Below are 22,419 nucleotides of genomic sequence, written 5' to 3' on the forward strand. Positions count from 1 at the left end.
AAATCATAATTAGTGTTGGGCAGATAGCCCTTCCCTAATGGATGGATGCAACCAGATACCTCTGTTTTAGCTCGATTTTATTTGAGTATGAGTTCTGATCATAGTACAGTACCTACTTCTGATCATACTAGTGTCCGAGCCATTATTATTTAATTATGTGCTCAGAATAATGACAGCCGAAAATTATTCTTCTATGCATAGATTATTTCATTAACACTGTTCTATGGCGCATTTTTCAAGTGCCATACAAAACAAGAATTATAAATAAAACGCAATCAGTCAAAAAAACAAAGAAGAATGCAAGGTTTCCTATAGTTTTACCAAAAATCTTTATAATTCTATTTATTAATGTTTGGATGAACAAAATGAACCAATGCAAATTTATCCATATTTGCTACGTTATATTTATCTTATTCATACCTCTCTGTGATGGACGGAGATACAGAAACTTTACTCTGTACAGAGCCATTCCCATCGTTGAAACGCATTTAAACTTTTTTCGTGAATTGAACAAATTTTATGAGGTAAGTACAGTAATTAAATATGCACCCTGAATATTGAGCACATCCCAACCAAGAGACCAGCCATAAATAAATGTCTACCCCGTGGTGTGTGTATAGAGCGGTGGTGGTTCAATCTCAAAAGGTGCGAGTTCGAATCCCGGCGCTGACATGTATCAATAAGTTCTTTGAATTTAAGTACAGTGTATACGGTGAAGGAAAACATCGTGAGGATACCTGCATATCTAGATTTAGCACATCTAGATTATGTGAACCCACCAACCCGCAGTGGACCAGCGTGGTGGGATATGGTCCAAGCTTAGAAAGGCAGTTTAGACCTTGGGGATATGCACAAAGGTTCCATTCAAGAGAGCCAGGTGCAGGTACTGACACCCCCACAGAATAGAATAGAATAGAAATGTCTACCCCTACCCAAGCTCGAACTTGGGACTTTTGATACTTTCATCCGTTTAAAACTGCAGAACCAGTAGGTCGAATGTGATAAATTTATATATCCTAACCAATCCTAACTAATATTACAAATGCGAAAGTAACTGTGTCTGTCTGTCTGTTACTCCGCCAAAACTACTGAACGGATTTGAATGAAATTTGGTATACATAAATGGTCTAGAGCCTGATGGGCTACTTTTTATCCCGGAATTCCCACGGGAAAACTTTTAAAGGCGAAGCGAAGCTCGCGGGAACAGCTAGTTTACTATATTCCTGGTTTCACAGGTTGTTTTTTGGCGAGGTCCGGGAAACCTGTACAGCCCGATAGACTTTATTATAAGTCCTAATGACAAAATGATGTTTCTCATGGAAGTGGACAAGCAGAAGATATTTCTAGCAACGATCATGCCGGATGTACAGAAGTAAATAAATAATATGTAAATATATGTAAATAAATATGTGGGGACATCTTACACACGGCCATCCGACCCCAAGCTAGGCAGAACCTGTGTTATGGGTGTCGGACAGCTGATATATCTACACAAATACCTACATAGATAGATAGATACTAAATATAAATATCAACACCCAAGACCCGAGTACAAATATCTGTCTTTAAACAAATATCTGCCCCAGCCGGGAATCGAACCCGGGACCTTCGGCATAGCAGTCAGGGCCACTAACCACTACACCATTCGACCGTCAAATAGTATATTGTGTTAAAATAACCTTTGATGATGAAATGAAAAAGTTCCTGTGAAATAGCACCAAATTATTCCTAAACGAAACAAAATCGCGTTTGCAATATTCGCCGCATCAGAATATTACCAATTAAATTTTAAGTTAAAAAAAATTGGAACATCGGAGCCATTTGGTGTCGGCATTTTGTGAATGGAGCTTTTTCATTGCTCTCGAATTTTTAGTTACCTAGCCCTGAATTAAAATTCAAATTTAAATTGCTTTTGTGGCCTTTAAAAAGTATAACTGTGTCCAACAGAGATTTCGACGAGCAAATCCAGCCGTATGCTCCATACATCCCAAAAGACTTGAAAACTTTCAATTGGAAGAGCTACGCGCGTCTCGATGATATTTACGCATGGATGGATGATTTGACACAAGAGTTTCCCCGAGAGGTCACAGTCTTCAACATTGGTACGACATACGAAGGACGGCAGATCAAAGCAGCTAGAGTTGTTTTGGAAGGAGCGCGACGTGGATCCAAGGTATTTACTCATACCTACCTAATGAAATGAAATAACCTATGTTAAAAACCACCGCCATTCAACACTAAAAGCATAACTTTTCAATGGGTAAGCTGATATTATGTCTAAAAACACTCGGGGTGGTACCTTCCTATTACACCAAAAGAAATCAAATCAAAAAACGGTTCAGTGCAGCGATTATAAGATTCGAAACCTCCGTTTACGTTGCGTAGTGACATTTGTTTTTTTCATGTTAGGTGGAATTTCACCAAACGCTAAACGTATTTAGTAGCCTGTCATACTGTCAATTAAAATTTGATTTAAATACTATTTTATATACGTTTAGCGTTTGGTAAAAGTAACCCTTTGTGTAGTTTCGAAAATAGTATCGAATCCTGTGATCGAACCTCAGCCGTGCAACGAAAAAGAGGAGTGTTACAAGTTTGACGTGTCTCAGACACGTAACACTCCTCTTTTTCGTCGAAGTTTAAAAATGTGGTGAGACATTTCTGTTGTACATATATTATTATTGTTTTAGATTGTCATAGAAGGTGGTATCCACGGCAGAGAATGGATATCTCCGGCCTTCGTCACGTACCTTCTCAATGAAGTGTTGAACTCCACAAATTCTAAAGACGAGGTGTTCAAGGAAATAGCCACAAACTACGAATGGTATTTTATTCCAGTGCTGAACCCCGATGGGTATGAATTCTCTCATGTGAAGGTAAATTTAAATCATCATAATTATTTCAATGTTTTAACAAAAGAGCGAGCAAAGTTCTAACTAATACACTCACAGGCAATGAAAAAGTTCCACTCTCAAAATGCAGACACCAAACGAACCAAATTTTTTCAAAAATTTAAGTAAATATTTGATAAAAAAATATTATTGTTTTTAATTGGTAATATCCTGAAGGGCTAGCACGGGGCGCATTTAAGACGTGACAAGAGTTTTGCATCGCGCTCACTCACATCGCACAGCCTCAAGAGCGAGCGCGACGGAGAACTCTTGTCACGTCTTAATAGCGCCCCGTGCTACAGGGCCTGATGCAGTTAAATGTACTTCAATGTTGCAGAAGATGTCATTAAGCTAGTTTTTTCCGTTTAGGAGTCATTTGGTGTTTTTCTCAGTGGAACCTTTTCATTGCCCGTAAGTGTAATAAAAAAATGTGTTTTAGGATCGATTATGGAGAAAAAATCGAAGACCATTCGGTACAACCGTTGTGCAATATGGAGTAGATTTAAATAGGAATTTTGGCATAGCCTTCGGAAGTAAGTATTGCTTCCCTACTTTCTCTACGGGTTTAATAATATCAAAATAATTATGTAGCTTATTAAGTAGTACTGGATTAACGTGGAATGCTTCACCAAACTCCGTAAAAATAACTGCAAGATATGCTTTTTAATGCTTTTCATAATAATCGAACACGATATTTACAAATTCTTCGATTTTAATAACTAATCTTTTAAACGTGTGTGCAGTATGTGTCATTTTTATCACGATAATTTTCCACCCTGTAGACTTGGGTGGTTTTATTTACGTTTTATTACGTATTTTTATAAATAAAGTGCATTTTTGTTTGTCAGTTTAATATTATCAGGTAATTACCATTTCATTATTTAATACACAGCTTGTAAATAACATTAAACTTGTAAATAACATTGAGCTTGTAATGTAATGCGTGTTCTATTATTATAATTGCTTATGATATGATAATCGATTGCTTTTTAATAAAAAAACACTTTAAGTATAGCTGATGAAGATGCATAATATTCCTTATTTATTATAGCTGTGGGCACAACCAAATCAGATCCATCTGACGACACATTTTGTGGTCCTAAACCATTTTCGGAACTGGAGAGCTGGGCGATGGCTGAATTTATGAAAAATGTGGGAAACGACACGGATTACTACATTTCTATCCATTCTTATGGTCAACTTGTAGTGCTGCCCTACGGGTATACAACCAAACATGACCCTGACTTTGATCAAGTGGTAATGATTTACTAATCTAACCTAAGTTTAAAAACCCCCAACCTTCTTTACTAAAAGTCGCATAACTTATGAACGGCTATTCCGATTTTAATAAAATATGGCTTAAAATAAAGTCAAAGTTTAAGTCAAATGTATATATAATATATATAAATATAAAATTTACTGATGAACGTCAATTTTTACAAACTTCTCTCCCTTCGGATAAGGGGGGGCTATTTCTAATACCCCGAGTATTTTAAGTTAGTTATAAAAATTCTCCACAAATAGTAACTTAGTAACACACATGTAAGAAGTAACGTTAACGCTTTAATGTATATACTTATTTACATTTAAATTTTCAGTCGAAGGTTTGCAAACAAACTATAAACGTAATATCACAACGACGAGGCACGAAGTTTCGATGTGGGAATTCATTTTCAACCCTCGGTATGCAATCAATAAAGTTTAAATTTAAAAACATATTACATACGCATACCAATTTCGTTTTCTTTGTTTTCATATGACTGTTTAAGTATAATATTTTGAGTATTTACAGGGATTTCATTTCTTATTACCTATACGTACTTGTTTTCAGGTTACATGGCTTCAGGATTAAGTTCAGACTGGGCGAAAATGGCGTACGGAATACCGTAAGCAGAAATTTTACTGTACTCAAAACACCTTTTATCTGTCATCATCAGCCCGAATCATCCAGAAGTGGATTTAAGCTTCTCCCAAGATGCGCCACAAAACTGTTGCCTCGGTTTTCCTCATCCAGCCACTACCGGCTACCTGTCTAAGGTCGTCGGTCCAGCACTACCGGCTACCTGTCTAAGGTCGTCGGTCCAGCACTACCGGCTACCTGTCTAAGGTCGTCGGTCCAGCGGGCGTCTGACGCAATGCTTGCCAGTTCGTGGTCTCTACTGGATTACTCGTTCATCCCACCGGCCATCGGTTGTTCAGCATATATAGCCGGCGGTTACCTTAGTTCTCTTAAGTAATTCCTTATATTATGAGATCTTATACAGGGTGTTGCAAAAAGGGTATACTATGTAATGATATATTTTTTTCGCGAATTTTGAAATTCTGATTTCAGATTCGGACTTAGATATAACATGCTACACATGTTGGTTTCGGCTTAGTATATACCCTTTTTGCAACACCCTGTACAGAAATATTGAACATAGCTCTTTCTATTGGCTCAGATCTTCTTCGGGATTTGAGGAATGACATTCATGTATGCAGTAACCCAGTTATTATCCCATCATAACTACCTATAAAGTACTTTTTTATATCCTAGGTACGTTTTAGACATCGAAATGCAAGATGAAGGTCGCTACGGATTTGCTTTGCCCCCATCGGAAATAATACCATCGTCCGACGAAGTTATAGACGGCTTGAAAGAACTGCTGGGGCCAAAGTCGCAACGTTTCTATAGATTAGCAGAAAACTACGATGTGTCATCGTCACCACGTTTTGTGGCAACAAAAAATGTTCTCATTGTATTTGTGTTGCTTCGTAATTTGTGTTCAGTTTTGCTTTTATAAAGCTAATTTTGTTTTTGTTACACTTTGAGGTCTTGTTAAAATAAATTTACTTAAGTACTTACAACTTTTTTACCTGAGTAGTTTTCATTAGAATGTTATCAAGATAATTAGAGGTAATTATTTACTAATCTTTAAGATTTACCTTTAGATAATAATTATATTCAAAATTATTAAGTATTCAAATATTAGATTCTTTGATAAAATATTTCAATGTTATGCCGCACAGATATAAAGAACAGTAGGAAAATCTTATTAAATGTTAGCGTTCACCTATCAGTATCAAACGTATCGCACCAAAAAGATTCTCATAAATGTATGGTGAAACGGCGTCGGCAATGCTGAATTTCTATACAATAATACCTACTGAATGCGATGTGTCCGTTGCGTACTATGCCGTAAGGTACCTACATAGTTGCGAGCCTAAAAAGTGTCTTTTTAGTTAATTCAGGCAGTTAGTAGTGTAGGTACATTGCCACAAGACTTTTGCCAAAATTTATAAAATCTTTTTCCTATTTTTTTTTTAGTAATAATTAGGTAGGTACAGTGTGGTACAGTGTGATAAACTTATCTGTTCCGGTGAGAGCGAACTAAATTGATCCATACCTCATTACTTACTAATGAATTGTATATTGTAAAAGATTATATTGGTTTATTAACACCGCAAGAGTGAATTAACAATACGAGCAAACTTAGAAATATTACACATTTGTGTGACCTGTCACCGGAACAGATAAGTTTGTGGCACTGTACAGTGCTCCAAAATTGATAATGCGCATAGAAATCTTTGACAGATCGGTTGTTTTCGATTACGTGACACATGATATTGACTCCTATTTCTTTTGAACAAGGTGCAAAATGCAAGTGTTTTTTTAAGGCTCTTACGATTTAATGATTCGAATGTGAAGGTCTGCATGTGCATTATTAATTTTGAACAAGTGTACCTATATGTCTGTGGATATCAATATGTTTTCCCATTTTCAGCTGGATTCGGGAATCACACTACTGACGAGTTCTACCCCGGCCCCGAAGAATTCTCCGAAGCTGAAAGCTCTAGCATACGGAAATTGGTTGGATCGCTCACAAATATTGCCTATTACATAGCGATTCACTCTTACGGGAACTTTATTATTATTCCATACTCTCACGTTAAAGAGCATCTGGATAATTACGATGACGTGGTTTGTATATTAATTATTAATAATCTTCTAATAGAAAAAAAACATGGAACCAAGAAGTTTCTATAAAGTTGTAAAATAAACTCAAATTTCATTTTAAAAGTCCAAGGGCCACTTTCACCAACATATTAAATCTAGATTTAGTGTTAAATCTCGATCAAGTGTCAAATTTTATATAGACTGACGTTTCTTAAATCGAGATTTGACACTAAATCTTGATTTAATATGTTTCTGCAAGTGGCCCTTAAAGAAGTTTTTTAGGGTGACATGCACAAGACATTTAAACGTATTTAAATACATTGCTCGCTTGCTTTGACAGTATAGTGACATAGCAAGACAGCAAGAGATTTGTGAAAGTCACTCTTATGGACCTCCGCGGACGTGTAGAGTCCATGTTTACGAGTAGCGTCTGCCGATATTCAACTCAGACTGACCGATCAACAGACGTGTGGTCGCTTGCAGAGATTCGTCTGCAGATGCATCCGCGTACGTCTCTGGACGCATCCGCGGACGTGTAGTAGGGCCATTAGAAAGACGAGTTGTGTAACTGTCCTTTGGATGGGCACTTTACACGCAAGATACCCTATTTACGAATTTCACCGTTTTTCTTTTCTTTAATTTCCAGGCACTTTATTGCGATATAATGGTGAACAGTATAGCTAATAAATACAATTCACATTATCTCTATGGAAATTCCTTTGAAACCTTGGGTACGTGCATATATTTTTATGTATACTTAATTGATTTTCTTATACACACAAAAATACTAAAAAGTGACGAAAGAAATAACTGAATACCTACATATAAAAAAATATAAATTTGTATTTATAAATTACGATTTTTTTAAATGTCCTATGCGGATTATCATTATACTTCTTTTAGGTTCACTAAATGGAGGTACGAGTACTTCATATTTCAAGAAAAAAAGAAAAATACCGTAAGTTGTAATGTGTGTGGGTGCTTGTATCGTATCGAAAGTTATTCCCAAGTAACTTTTCCTTTATATCTATTTCTTTTCAGATTTACCCTGTCATTGCATCTTGGGGAACTAGATTATGGATTTGCTCTCCCAGCAAATTCAATCATTCGAACTATGCAAGAAGGATTTACCGGAGTCGTTTCTTTAATGTCAGCATCCGCTAAAAGCGTTAACAGACGAGTAATAGATAATGATGACGATGATGATGATGAAGATACATCCAGAAATAGCACAGATATTCCTGACTCTGCTGCAAAAAGCTTGAAGAGTGACGATGATAATGACTATGATAATGATGAGGAGAGAACGAACAAAAACCCGAACCTTTACGAAATGAACAACAAGGATGATTCTGAGATATTGAGTAGTTCTACCATAGAAACAGTTTCTAGCAATGCAATTAATCTTACAAAGCATAACACTCTACCTAAACATGGTGGTGGTGATAGTAAATTTGATGAAATAAGCAATAATGAGGAACCAATGGCTGATGTTCCATCTAAAGAGGTTTATGAATTAAAAAATACTAAGCTACATGAAGATTTACCTTTTGAAAGGCCTTCCTTAGCTGCTGATAGACCTGCATTTAAAAATCTTGCTTATGATACAAAATTCTCACAACCGAGGATGATTACTCACGTAGCTCGACGCACCACGACACATGACTATGATGACAATGCAGCAGGGAATATTAGTGCCATTCACATAGCGATGCTTACCATCATTTTCATGATCGTGACCACTTTATAATTTAGTTTTAGTTTTCGTGATGAATTTACCGTATTTTCCGATTTTTTTGTTTCTTGCCATTTGATTTATTTAAATATACAACGTCCAACCAACTTTTATTCTTTACACATAATTTTAGACACTTTATTAAAACACAATTTCCTAGTCGTTTAATGGATTGGTCGATGATATTATCAAGGCGGGGATTATGATTAATAATCCGAGTAATTGTTGGGGCGTTACGACAAATCTTCATATTACGTGACCACAAGACATTAATATCTTGCGAACTGTCCAGTTTATCAAGACCTCTGTACAATATTCATGGTAAGTATATACCTACAACTGAAGTTACTATTTCAGTCTTCACAAGTTCACAAGCCTGCTGCTAGAGTATACTCGTAAGGGTACATAATACATAATTAGAAAACATACTAAAGTCAGGTAGATACGAGTACATAAGTTACATAAGGAATATTTTTTTACTCCGTTATCTTATCTAATAAAAGCACAAAAGCTCTTTTATAAAAAATAAGATATATTTTTCCGTGTGAAACATTAAAAATGTAGCTTGAGTACACTCGGTCTGGCAAGATTCCTGCTATATATTTAAATTTTGAGCTTAACTTCAAGTGATTATTAAAATTAACGAGATAGGTACATAGTATTATTAAAATTAACGAGATACATAGATGTAACTTATATACTGTCCTTATTATGACGATTTTACCTGGACTTAAGTTATTCTTGTAAAATACAAATTTAACCGCAACAAATTCAAAAGGAATACTATCTTCCTGCTTATGGTCATAGGACATAGATAGAATAAAATTGTCTCTTAATTATATTATTTATGACGACCGAATGGCGCAGTGGTTAGTGACCCGAAGGTCCCGGGTTCGATTCCCGGCTGGGGCAGATATTTGTTTAAACACAGATATTTGTTCCCAGGTCTTGGATGTGCCCGTAAAATGGCAATATCTTGGTATCTGAAATAAGGCACACCTCTACAAAGTTGCAATTGTACACAAACCAGAGGCAAGACTCTGGCTGACTTCCAAAGCACTTCGGAGATTAATTAATTGGGACACTGGTCCACTTGCCGGGTTGGCTCTGCTAACGAAATCTTACTCGAATTGCATCGGGTTTCTTCAGGTTACCCGGATAAGAAACGGATACGTGGCTTTAGTTTTGATGAATTGACTTAATTTTATCCATCTCGGTGACATAAACCAGAGCAGAAGGGCTAGTACAGGGAGCATTTAAGACGTGACAAGAGTTTTGCATCGCCGTCACTAACATCGCTCCGCCTTAAGAGTGAGCGCGACAGAGAACTTTTGTCACGTCTTATTAGCGCCCTGTGCTACAGGGCCAGGGTATATCTAGACACCAGAATAGGGTTTGTCACCGAGGCTAGAGGCTTTTTTGCTGACTGAATTGCAATGTATACAGGGTGTTGCTAAAAGGGTATAATAAGCAGAATGGGCGTGAGCCTTACCACCCTTAAAATCCTGTATAACAAAAGACTTGTATCTAAGATTTTTTGAGCAACGCAATATAGATTCAACGGATATTAAAGTGACGTCATACGTAACAAGACTATCCCGATCTATTAGTATGTCTATAAATACTCCGTCCTACTCCTACTTATGTTATGGCAGTTGTACATTGTTTGTTTATCTGCGCTAGTAATAGTAAACTTTCATGAAGTCCCAATACTATGTATAAAAGCTGAAACATCGTTCGTTATGTCTAAACGAAAATGCAAATAAACTATACCCCTTATTATTAAACGTAGAATAAACATAGTACTGGTTTAGAGTCATTTATAGTCCAGAGCTTTCATTCAGCTTTCATCAATCAACCTGGGCCCCAAGTCTGCTATGGACAACATTTCATTTTCTTTACCCTATATTTTTATTAGTTATTCGGAAAGTTTATAGAAAATTAGTGGACCCGTATTTTTTTATTTTGTATATACATAAATTTTTGCATGTTATTTTTAACTTTAAAGTTAATTATTTTAAAACCGGAAGTGACGTCACATATTAGGCTCAATTTTTATTTTTGTCTTTTGCTTGAGTCTCGAAAAAAAACATAAATGACACTGACAAGTGACATTTAAACTTTGTTTACATGCCAACCAACAAATGGGTCATTTTCAAATGACCTTGATATTTCTGATGATGGAAAGTAGGTACTTATCATGTAAAAAAATAAGCAGAAGCATTTTTTCAGCTGTGTAGGCGGTGACATGCTCTGGGACATATTATATAGAGGTCATCTCTTAATAATAAATAAAAAAAATTGTCAGAAAGTGTCAGAACAGAATTAATGAAAATGACCCAAATAAACAACAACGTCACGATAAAACGTCAACGTCAATCAAAAATGAAAGTGACAGTTACTTTGTTTTTAAATCTATAGGCTTTGATCATCAAAATGCATCGCACCTGATGCATGAAGTCATCAGCTCTTTTTTACTATTTTATGATTTTCTCGAAAATGATACATCCAAAAAATACAAAAACATTTTTTTTGTGGCCTTTAGAGCTAAATCTCGAAATGGTTTTCGATTTATAGCAGCTTTAGTTTTTTGAAATGTTGTCCATTGGTTACAAAAAATATCAATGAAGATATCCAATAGAGACTCCATTGCAACTCCATTGTCATTGGCCCAAAAACGGTAGTCCCTACGTCTCACGGCCAGTCTCGATAAAATATAAATGCTATTGACACAGAATGACTTCTGGGTGATCGTGACGTCATCTTGGAATATTATCAGTGTTGCCGGTTTTGTCAAATTTGTAAAGCCACCATACACGGATCGTTCGACTTGGGCTTAATTTGAAGATTTTCCACACTATTTATTTAAAAGTATTAGTGTTTTATCTTATTCGATGTTTTTTAAATTCAATAATTGACGTGTTATGGCGTTTAAATATATTTTTCATATATTAAACTGGCTGTATAATTAAGACCACAGGCAAAAAAAAAAACTCGTCGTGTCGATATGTTGCATTTCTTATGTCAACTTTAACAACACAGAGTACATTTTAACAATTTATCGTTTTGTTCTCTGACCAACAGGGTTCCTTTTTCTGAGGTTTTGTTTTGGTTTTGTCTGTTAGTTGAGGATAAAAAAAAAAAGATACAGGCGAATTGAGAACCTCCTCCTTTTTTCGAAGTCGGTTATAAAACATGGCTAAAAGAATGCAATGCAATGAGTATATGAAACATATATGTATAAGTATTATATCTTCTACCATCCAGTACAGCTATATTTTGCCAAATTATAGACGGCTCCAAACTTTAATCATAACAGATATACCATCTAGCCTGCGTTCTTTGGCTATCAGTGTAGTTAAATCCGTGGCAATCTCCTTCACCACATCCTTACTGAGGCGAAATGTCTTCACAAACTCCGAGTCCGGCAAACTCAGGAAAGGATCGACATTCCGCCTCATGAAGGCGCGATTTCGACGCCGTTCCTTCAACTCCCGACGACCTCTATCCACTCTGTCTGCTAATAATAGCATTTCCCACCGCAAATTGAAATGAATATTCCAATTCATGTTGACAACATCTGAATAAAACGTGTATCTTAGGTGTATCTGCTCAATGGCCTCACAAAGGTGATTTTTGACAGATAAACCATAATGAAGCCATTGACGGAAACGTTAATAAATAGTGGACTACGCAAATTGTCACCCGAGAGACGATATCGGTGTGGCACTTGTCAGTGGACTAGCGTTTTGTTCAATGTAATATGAGTGGCTTCATGGTGGCTTCCATCCAACTTCCATCGAGCTGACACTATGGTCTTAAAAAATACAAGACTGCCAAATGTGTCATTTTTCGCTGTCGACATGCTGTCGACATACAATCGACATCCAATTTTACTCTAATGCGTTTAGTAGACTTGGGGCCCTGGGTGTAAACCAAAACCATCCTTAGTGCCAATTTCTCCATAGTCGGTTATCTAACCGACCGGGATTGGTTTTTAATTATACGTCAACTCCATATAAAATTCTTGACAGATGTGTCAAAAGTCAACCACAAATACCTGGTTATGCTCTAACCAACTACGGAGAAATTGGCACTAAGTGCCAATTTCACCATTCTCGGTTATCTAACCGACAGGGATTGATTTATAAATTAAACGTCATCTCCATATAAAATTCATGACAGATGTGTCGAAAGTTAACCATTACTCCCTGGTTATGCTCTAACAGAGAATGGTGAAATTGGCACTTAGTCTACATTTCATAACAAGAACCTAGATATTCTTAAGTTGGTAAAATATATAAGATTTTGTATTTCCTGTATCGCGAAACTGAACAATTTCAAAGCTTCCAAAAGCTAACACGACGGGCGATACAAAATGCTTTGCTTCCAATAAAAAATTTAAGCACGTTCTTTAACATTTTTCTTTAGAAATCTAGCGCTCAGTGTTGCTGCGTCTTAAACCACAGATCGCCTTCGCAACAGACACGGCAGGCATTGGGTAGGTTCTAAAAACTTAAGAGCGGTTAAATTTGCATGAAGAGGCCGTACATTGGCGAGGCAGTATTGAGAAAAGCGCTTTCAACCGGAAGGTTTTTTTTTCAACTGGGGAGGCGCGGCGCTAGTTGGTTTTACACTAAACTCATTGGTACACGTCAGCGCTAACCTAACTGAGCTACCACCGCTCCTGGCCACATCAGTATCAGAAACTTCAAAAAATAATTGTTTCCCTTATACTACGGCCACACTACCGTTCCAATAATTACCGCGGTGATTGATGATATAAACAATGAAAAGTATGTATACCTTTATTTACAGATTTTTTTTTGTGATCCAATTACTCAGAATTTACCCACTTTCGGAACAGGAAGTACCTTACAACACGCGCAGATAAAACAATGATGTAAGTACCTAAGTAAACGGAAATCCGTTGGTAAGGTCTGTCTATAAATCATCAACACTATGGAAGCACCTAAGTAAAGTATTGAAAAGTCAAGTGTTGCAGGCACGTGGCTAAGTCGGCCACAAACTTGTTGTGTGGGTAAATCTTTGAACCAAAGAGCGAGAGACAATACTTTGTATCCTCTTTCTCACGCTTTTGTAAAAGTCCCTTTTTAGCAAACTTAAACGTTATGGATGGTTCCCAAACTGTACTTTATCCGACTCTGCGAATGCGTTTTTGTCAATTTTATATCTTGTAAAGTTTATTTGTAGATTTCTGCAGAAATCGCATTGTAAGTATGACCAAAGTACATAATATACTATTTAATTTTGAACTACTAGGCTAATACGCTATCGTCAAAAATTATGATCACTAGTTGCCAGCGTCGTCGATATTTAGGTATATTTTTCCATTCACTAATCGTATTTTCTTTATGGTACATTATACTAAACGAATTCGACTTCAAAATACATATCTGTTAAATAATAATACTCTGAGTTGCCCCCATAATGTCTTTCAAACAAAGCTACTTGACAATAAGTATATTACAGTTAAAACGTTACCAGTTCCCACACTCTTTGAAGCATTCCCAAATATTAGGTAAGTGCTCTTAATCAATTATAGCTCTTAAAAAGGAGCCCCTATGACTCATAACAGTGGCCCGTGTATCAGGAACTCCCAATTAGAGGAACAGACTTGAACGTTTGCCAGGAGCACTGTAGTCGACCAATCGTAGATTAGAACTGAGCGTTGGCTAAATTAATGCGACTGTTTGATGGATTGCATCAGTAGATAGGCACTCCTAGATAGATAGACGACTGGTTTGGGTTGCGAATCATCATCAGCCAATAATCATCCACTGTTGGACATAGGCCTCTCCCAAGGAGCGCAGCATCACTTGGTCCTCGGCCTTCCTCATCCAACCACTGCCCGCCACCCGCCTAAGGTCGTCAGTCCAGCGGGCAAGAGGGCGTCCCACGCTGCGTTTGCCTGTTCGTAGTCTCCACTCGAGAACTCGTCTACCCCAACAGTTATCGGTTCTTCGGCAGATATGGATTGCGAATATCATTATTTATTTACACAAACATCTGAGCAAACTATCTACGTTTTCTTTAACTTCAACCTGACAGCAAAAGCAAAAGAGCGGTGGTAGCTCAGTCGGGTAAGCGCCCGCTTCTCACGCAAAGAGATGCGGGTTCGAATCCCGGCGCTGACATGTACCAATGAGTTCTTTTAATTTAAGTACAATGTATACCATCGCTCTTACGGTGAAGGAAAACATCGTGAGGAAACCTGCATATCTAGATTAAGCACATCTAGATATGTGAACCCACCAACCCGCAGTGGACCAGCGTGGTGGGAAATGGTCCAAGCTTAGGAAGGCAGTTTAGACCTTGGGGATATGCACAAAGGTTCCACTCGAGAGAGCCAGGTGCAGGTACTTACACCCCCACAGAGAATAGAATAGAATGGATAGAATAGACAGCAAAACATTGACTCCCAAATCGAACAAGGTGGGTCACTCTGGTTTTACCAAATACGAAGCTTTACCACATCATTGGCAGCTCTCCGAAACGCATATCGCAAGCAATAGTAGCGCTCCCGACCGCTTAATTAACCAGCGCAACAAAAATATCAAAGCGCACGTTTGTAAACGCTGTAAATTACCGTCTATCGCATCCATCTTTGCTGTCACCTTCACGACAATAATACGCTTGACTTCACCGGGGAATAATTCTCTTTGTCGTCGCGTATTACGTTTTTCAGTCATACATCAACCGCTGTCGGTGGCTGGTGGCTGGGTGACCCGATAAATCAGGAGCGATGCGGTCCCGAGGTATGCCGTGAAATGTGCGGCGGGAGTGAGATGTCTGCGCACTGCAATCTAGATTTTTATGTCTAAGGCCGCCTTGCACCAAAATCTTAAATCTAGATTTAGAGTTAAATATCCACATAATGGCACAAATTAATATGGATTCTTAAATCGAGAGTACACACTTAATTTAGATTTAAAGATAGGTATTGGTGCAATTCACCCTTAGAAGTTATTTTTAGAAAAATTACTAAGGTTTTACCGATGATGTGACGATGGTGATGCGCCGACTCATAAAATAAATTCAAGTATATTATGCTTACTTATTTGCGCAAAGACAATAAATTATAACAACAAAAAACCTTAAAGTTAAACTACTTATTCAAAAAGGCGGCTTTATTGCTCATAGCAAACTCTATCAGACAACTTTTGGATGAAAGAGAGTGTGTCTAATTAGATTTTAGGTAGCTTTGTCTCATTATTAATGATACGGTACACCTACCTATATTCTCATCCTCTGACGAAGTCTTATGACATGAATCTAAATTTAAAAGTTATGATCACATTGATAACATTGTATGATATAAAGACAAATGCTGTTCATGGGCATTATTTCTGATAAACATTGGCATCCTGTCCGCAGAAAAGGAAAGGCATTTAATAAGAACATTACCGTATATTTTGTCGGGTGACAAGACAAGTAATTTTATTTCCACATCTCTAACAGAATTCGTATTCGTATCATCAAATTATGCGCAGGTTATTCTCTCAAGATGTTTTCCTTATTTTTGTGTTTTGACGGCTGCGCCAACGTGAGTTCAACTTTTGTCTTTACTTTCTTGAGAATAAAAAACATGTTTAGGGGTCGGGATGTTTTTTTGAGAAATGGCGTCGTTACGTTTTGTCTGCTAGTGACAAATACTAATATTATAACTTAACTGAAGTATGAAATCCCCAATAGTGATCATCTTCACGAAACATCGCAATTTTTTTACGAAAAATACTAATGCATCTCCTTTTCACGGTACAGTATCAGGTACCAGGACAAGTATCTGCAATATCTTTTAACCCCCGACAAAAAAGAGTTGTTATAAGTTTTACGTTTCTGTGTATCTGTCTGTGGCAGCGTAGCTCCAAAACAGTTGAACCGATTTTTTATTTGTCACTTTGGGTAATGTTTCCCCGAGGGTTCTTAGCCATATTTTATGAAAATCGGCTTCGTTCAAAAGATAAGTATCATGACGGGAGTTTTCAACGTTGGTTATATTATTATCACTTACTAATATCTATAAAGTACCATTATCTCTATTTCCAGTTCAGTAACCTGTGAAATATTTCATGTTTGTCACATTATTAGAATTAGTAACTCTTGAAACATTTTCAGTATGGATGCAATCGAACATCGATACTATAATCCAATGCAGTAAGGTTTATTCTGCAATGAAACTTAATGTACGGTGGCCTGCGCCTAAAGCCTCGAATTCACTAGGGCACAAGTTCTGAGACTGTTACAGAACATCTACGGTGCGTGTTCTCAGAACATTTTGGTAACATGTCGTCATACATTTTGCTTGTCCACACCAGCACTCTCCACCGAGATGTCGCCCGAGGAAGTCGTGGCAGTTAGTGCTGCGAGCTAGACGTCGCGCTCGCGTCCACACTCTGCAACAGCGGTCGCTAGACTCATGTCGCTAGAAGTTCTGTCTCGCGAGCCAAAACACGGAACCTGTTCTGCGACACGTAGATGTCGCTGTATAATCGCGTGCGACGTCGCAGAACAAAGCGCGACGTCGCGGCGACACCTAGACGACATGTGCCTAGACAGGTTCTGCGTTCTGATTTGTCGCCTAGTGAATACGAGGCTTAAAAGTATACAGGCGCAGGCCACCGTACATACAGTCGCGCGAGTTGTTCACTCTAGTTGCGCTCTTCTGGCTTGTAGATAAGATATCTAAGAAGATACAGATCTCTCGTAATCTGCTAGAGTCATAAATCCATATTTGCGGTAATATCTCCTTTGCGGCAACATCTGACAATTGCCTGCACCCAGACTTGATTCTTCAAAGTGGTATGTAAGTGTGGAGTTCACACGCACTCACGCCTTGTACTAATGTACTCCCTTGCGGGGTAGGCAGAGGTGCATTGCTGCACACACTTTTCGCCAGAGTGTTGTGTTAGTCCCAATGTAATAGGGGGCGGGCCTATTGCCATTTAACGGGCACATCCAAGACCCGAGAACAAATATCTGTGTTTAAACAAATATCTGCCCCAGCCGGGAATCGAACCCGGGACCATCGGCTCAGTAGTCAGGGTCACTAACCACTACGCCATTCGGCCGTCTTTATATAGGTACTCATGTAGGTAGGTAAGTAACTGCCAGTTTCTATATATCTATCTATCCATAACTGGTAGTTACTTTCATACGATTTTGACATAATCAATAGTAACAATCTGTCAAAATCTTATGAAAGTAACTTCCAGTTATGGATAGAGAAACTGGCAGTTAGTAGTTTGAATTTTAGAGAGGGAAATGGCGGACTCAGATTGTCTTATTATTGTTAAAAGTTGGACTCTTATTTAGCTAGTTGTACCCTTGGTTTTACCAGGCAGAAGGATCAGTAGAGCGATCCGGAAAAAACGCAGCACATTCTATTCGATAGTCTATTCGAAAGTGCTGTCAACCTGTCAACAACAAAATGGTGGTGTATAGATTTGCGAAAGTTTGACAGCTATCATTCCATAGGCCATTGTCAGAATAATATTATGTGTCATTATACTCTGTGGTCATTCTTTTCGAAACTCATTCGAAAGGTAAAAAGAGTTCGAAAGTGCTGTCAAGTTGACAAAAGTCGCACTCGCATTCGATTCTATTCGTTAGCTCGAATTTTCGTGATACGGGTACTGTCAATCAAACGTCGTACGGTAAATGCTACAATTTACAAAGTTTACAGTCATGACAAATTATAGGATTTCTTAATTCACCCCTCCTTAAAATTCTTATTTATTCAGCCTACCAACGAAAACCAAACATCGCTTATACACACACACACTCTACCATCTTCTATATAATTACCATTAATTATCTAGTACCAGTTTTGCTATTTATAAAAAGAAAAAAAAAATTACGTTTTCTCCTGTCATTTGCATACATTATCTGTGAAAAGTTTCATGATAGTTTCCATTAGAGGCGCCACTTAGTATGTGAGAAAACGTAAACTTTTATAGTTTTCGACAAACTATCAAACGAACTTTGAAGAAGCTCTCTCCATACTTCCCATCCCTAGTGTCCATCTCTAATTGTGATAAATGTGCCGCAGCGGTTGCGGCGACATCGTTTGTTTAACGCGCCCATCACTAGTCGCGCTTTTGACTTTCAACTTCAGGATCGAGACTTTATGACATTAGCTGTGCTACCACAAAATACTTTAAACACTGTTTAACAAGTGTTTGCAACGAAATTTGACAGATTTCGTAGGCGTTTGGCGTATCTGTTAAACACTGTCAGTTAAGACCCTATGGCTTTAGAGGTAAGGAGTAAACACAAAAAAAAACACGCACTCACGCCTTGTACTAATGTACTCCCTTGCGGGGTAGGCAGAGGTGCATTGCTGCACCCACTTTTCGCCAGAGTGTTATGTTAGTCCCAATGTAATAGGGGGCGGGCCTATTGCCATTTTACGGGCACATCCAAGACCCGAGAACAAAGTAGTAAGGAGTAATTTTTTAAAATACACTGCATTTTAGGCTGTTTGGAACAGCATTTGGATTTGCACGCCTTTTCACGCGCCTCTATTGCATGTTTCACGCAATTACTAACGTGTTGTCATTAGGTTGAACTTAAAACGGTTTAACAGTAAACAAAATGTGGGCAGTTTTTGCTTTGTTTTTATATGTGACACACCATTTTGTCCGTTTATCTCTCTTCCATCCAAAGGTTGTCTGGTAGAGATTGCTATAAGCAATAAGGCCGCCTTTTTGTACTGTTTTATTTTTTAGTTTTGTTTTTTTTTGTAATTTTTGTTCTTGGTGCAAATAAAGTGTTTTGTATTGTATTGTATATCGTAAAGCCCTGTCCGCAAAGTTCGCCTGTACACATCGCGAATAAAAAAAAAACCGCAAGTGCGGATTGTCCTTTAGTATTCAATATGTTACAGAATTGCGAAAGAATATTCGCTCGGCGAAATATTCGCGGTGCGGACATGGCCTAAGCTCTAGCCCAACTCTAGCCGCTTAAACTCAAAACAAACACCACTCGCGCACCTGTCAAAACGTCAAGGGTTAAAAATGAACTGCAAAGCGTTCGCTTAACCGCCGATCCATCCCTAATTACCTTCGGACGATCAATCTTGTAAATTCGCGCGGTTTGGTTGCCGTAACAAATTGTCATTGTGGGCTTCGTTCGTTAGTGAGCTGCGGTGAATTTGCGGCAGTAGGGTCACTTCATATTGAATGCAATGTCTAAGTAAAGTAGAAAAAAAACTCAATTCAATAACTTCTGGGTATTATAGGGCGTATAGGTCTCAAAGTAGAAATAATAATAAATACTCGTGATATCACCTATACCCAAAAATAAATTTGTATCAAATAAAATTATATTTATTTACAAATGAAATAATATTAAAATATTAATTATAGATTTATAGTTTTATACAGTTGCCACAAACACTACGAAGAATTATGTATGACCTTAAATCATGATTTAATGTTCACTTGCAATTTCTTAGTACTTATAAAATTATTTAGTAATAAAAATAATATTTATAGTTAACAGAATTTATAGGTAGTTGCCTAAATAACTATAAGAAGACTAAACTACTTTACCCATATGTTTGTGATGTGACGCAGTGAACTGACTAAGCACTAGTATCGGCAGCTTGCTTACTCTCCCGACTTTTCCTCGTGGGCTTAATTACCGAATGCTATGAAAGATTTATGAGTGGCTTCGATCATTATTCGCTAATTTTGAGCCTTTTTTGGCTCGAGTCTGGCGGCCTATTTCGGGCTTAGGCCTAGAGTTAAGTGTTTGATTGAGAATAATCAGTCTTCATTAGGCCCGGGTTTCCTATTTACGCCGTAGGTCGCGTCCAGCGTCACGCCGTAGGCCGCGTCACGATGCTCATTACAGAAATGTACTGACGCGGTCTCCCTCACACGCCGACGTTGGCGCGTAGATGTAGTGAGCATCGTGACGCGGCTCACGGCGTGACGCTGGACGCGACCTACGACGAGAAATAGGAGACCCCGGCCTTAGCCCACCGTTGCACAGAGTGTAGCGTGATAGTAAAAACGCACATTTGTTATAATAGAATAGTAAAGTAAAGTAAAAATGATTTACACTCACGGGCAATGAAATAGTTCCACTCACAAAATGCCGTCACCAAACAACCCCAATGTTTTCAAACATTTATTTTTAATAGGTGTGCCCGCGCGGTTCGCTACGCCTTAAAAAGTTTTCCCGTGGGAATTCCGGGATAAAAAGTAGCCTATGTTCTTTCCCAGGGTCTAGACCGTATGTATACCAAATTTCGTTCAAATCCGTTCAGTAGTTTTGGCGTGAAAGAGAAACAGACAGACAGACAGACAGACAGACAGACACAGTTACTTTCGCATTTATAATATTAGTTAGGATTTTGTGCTAAATATTATCCTTTTTAGTTGGTAATATCCTGATTCTCTGTTAACTGTTCTTCAATATTGCAGAAGGCGTCATTAAGCTAGCTTTTTCCATTTAGGAGTAATTAAGTGCTTCTTCCAGTGGAACCTTTTCATTGCCCGTGAGTGTATTTCCATAAAAAATGTTTACAGTGGTTTCATCTGCAAATTCCGCATATGAAATGAATAGAATAGAATAATATTAATTTACAACCTAAGAATAGCACATACCTACAGATATATCACAATCACGACAAAGCTGAGTAGAGCTTATTGTCATTTGGGATCATAGTAAAAGATTTGAAACATTCTCACAATAGATAGACCTGCAGGTGTAGTACAGGTTTGATAGTTTGTCGAAAACTATAAAAGTTTACGTTTTCTCGCATACTAAGTGGCGCCACCTATTAATTCCATTAGAGGCAATGGAAACTATCATGAAACATTTGACAGATAATGTATGCAGGTGACAGGAGAAAACGTAAACTTTTTTCGTTTTCATAAATAGCAAAACCCGTACTAAAAGGTCTGAATAAGTTTTGGTTGATTCATAGACTATAGGTACACCCGAGTCCGCGTTGTTCTATGTCGTAAACTTATTAAGTTCAATTAAAATGTTGCACTCACCGTTATTGAAAATATTAACTACGATTTATAAAACTTTGAAAGAACGAACGGTAGCAATTTCATACGAATTACATAAAATTACTCCCTAAATTACTCGCACTGACAAGGATTTCGCTGAATGGTACTTTGATGAGAGAAATACAACTCATTAATCATTTAACTTCATCAATCATATTAAATTTAAATCCTTTTAATTTTTGAAAACATTTTAACAGGCTCATTATGAATAATGATTGCGTGTGTTTCTGTTCAGCTTAAACTTATAAAAAATATATTTAATTGTAGTGCTGTCTTGCTCTTACACTATACTTTCAAAGGAAGTGAGCGAATGATTGAAATACATTTAAATGTTTGGTGGAAGTCACCCTAAATCTACATAATAAACATTGAAACTGAAACTTTCTTAAAAAGTTCAGATAAAATATGAAAAAAAAAGTTATTGGTACCTATGTAATACAAAAGCAAGTACCTATTTATTTTTAGTTTAAGTAGCTTTTATTTTATTTTAATTTATTAGGAAAACTTACAGCTAAATCAGTACCATTAGACACAATTAAAAAACAACAAAAGTCAATGAATAGTTTCCACAAATACACAGAAGGATACATGTTTTTTAGATGATACAAATTTAAGTTGATAATACCTTCAACTTGATTTTAATATAAATATGAAAATCGTCCTTTGGGCCAGGTAGGTACGATAAGACAGGGGTTTTGAAATGATATTTTTTTAAAATTTAGAGTTAGTTTTTTTAATTATTTTATTTTAGATAATTTGTTAATAGTGTTGATATAGATCAGTGAAATTCTTTACTAGGTAGTT

The 22,419-nt window shown here is 37.3% G+C and overlaps 1 protein-coding gene across 3 annotated transcripts; it reads left to right on the forward strand.

Moving 5' to 3' along the window:
* Positions 1-215: 215 nt before the first annotated feature.
* On the forward strand, positions 216-8,670 carry LOC119691014 (carboxypeptidase B). Of its 3 annotated transcripts, none has more exons than XM_038107273.2 (9): positions 216-524; positions 1,236-1,387; positions 1,948-2,173; positions 2,691-2,876; positions 3,331-3,424; positions 6,656-6,852; positions 7,475-7,559; positions 7,732-7,786; positions 7,870-8,670. In XM_038107273.2, the coding sequence occupies exons 3-9, from the start codon at positions 2,051-2,053 to the stop codon at positions 8,576-8,578; spliced, it is 1,449 nt and encodes a 482-aa protein (XP_037963201.2). In that variant the 5' UTR covers positions 216-524; positions 1,236-1,387; positions 1,948-2,050; the 3' UTR covers positions 8,579-8,670. The 3 variants fall into 3 exon arrangements, with proteins under 3 accessions (XP_037963201.2, XP_037963200.2, XP_037963202.1); XM_038107272.2 differs by having other exon boundaries at positions 218-524; positions 1,236-1,372; XM_038107274.2 differs by lacking the exons at positions 6,656-6,852; positions 7,475-7,559; positions 7,732-7,786; positions 7,870-8,670 and adding exons at positions 3,943-4,148; positions 4,490-4,574; positions 4,723-4,777; positions 5,428-5,735 and having other exon boundaries at positions 235-524; positions 1,236-1,372.
* The last annotated feature ends 13,749 nt before the right edge of the window (positions 8,671-22,419 follow it).

This window comes from Plutella xylostella, chromosome 25 (genome assembly GCF_932276165.1).
Source record: "Plutella xylostella chromosome 25, ilPluXylo3.1, whole genome shotgun sequence".
Taxonomy (NCBI): domain Eukaryota; kingdom Metazoa; phylum Arthropoda; class Insecta; order Lepidoptera; family Plutellidae; genus Plutella; species Plutella xylostella.

What these genes read in the sequence shown, in the direction of transcription:
- LOC119691014 (XM_038107272.2), top strand. Translation starts at nt 357, where the DNA reads ATGAACAAAATGAACCAATGCAAATTTATCCATATTTGCTACGTTATA. An exon ending in AATTGAACAAATTTTATGAG is followed by an intron (nt 525 to 1,235) that starts GTAAGTACAGTA and finishes CTGGTTTCACAG; the next exon opens with GTTGTTTTTTGGCGAGGTCC. An exon ending in TTTTGGCATAGCCTTCGGAA is followed by an intron (nt 3,425 to 6,655) that starts GTAAGTATTGCT and finishes TCCCATTTTCAG; the next exon opens with CTGGATTCGGGAATCACACT.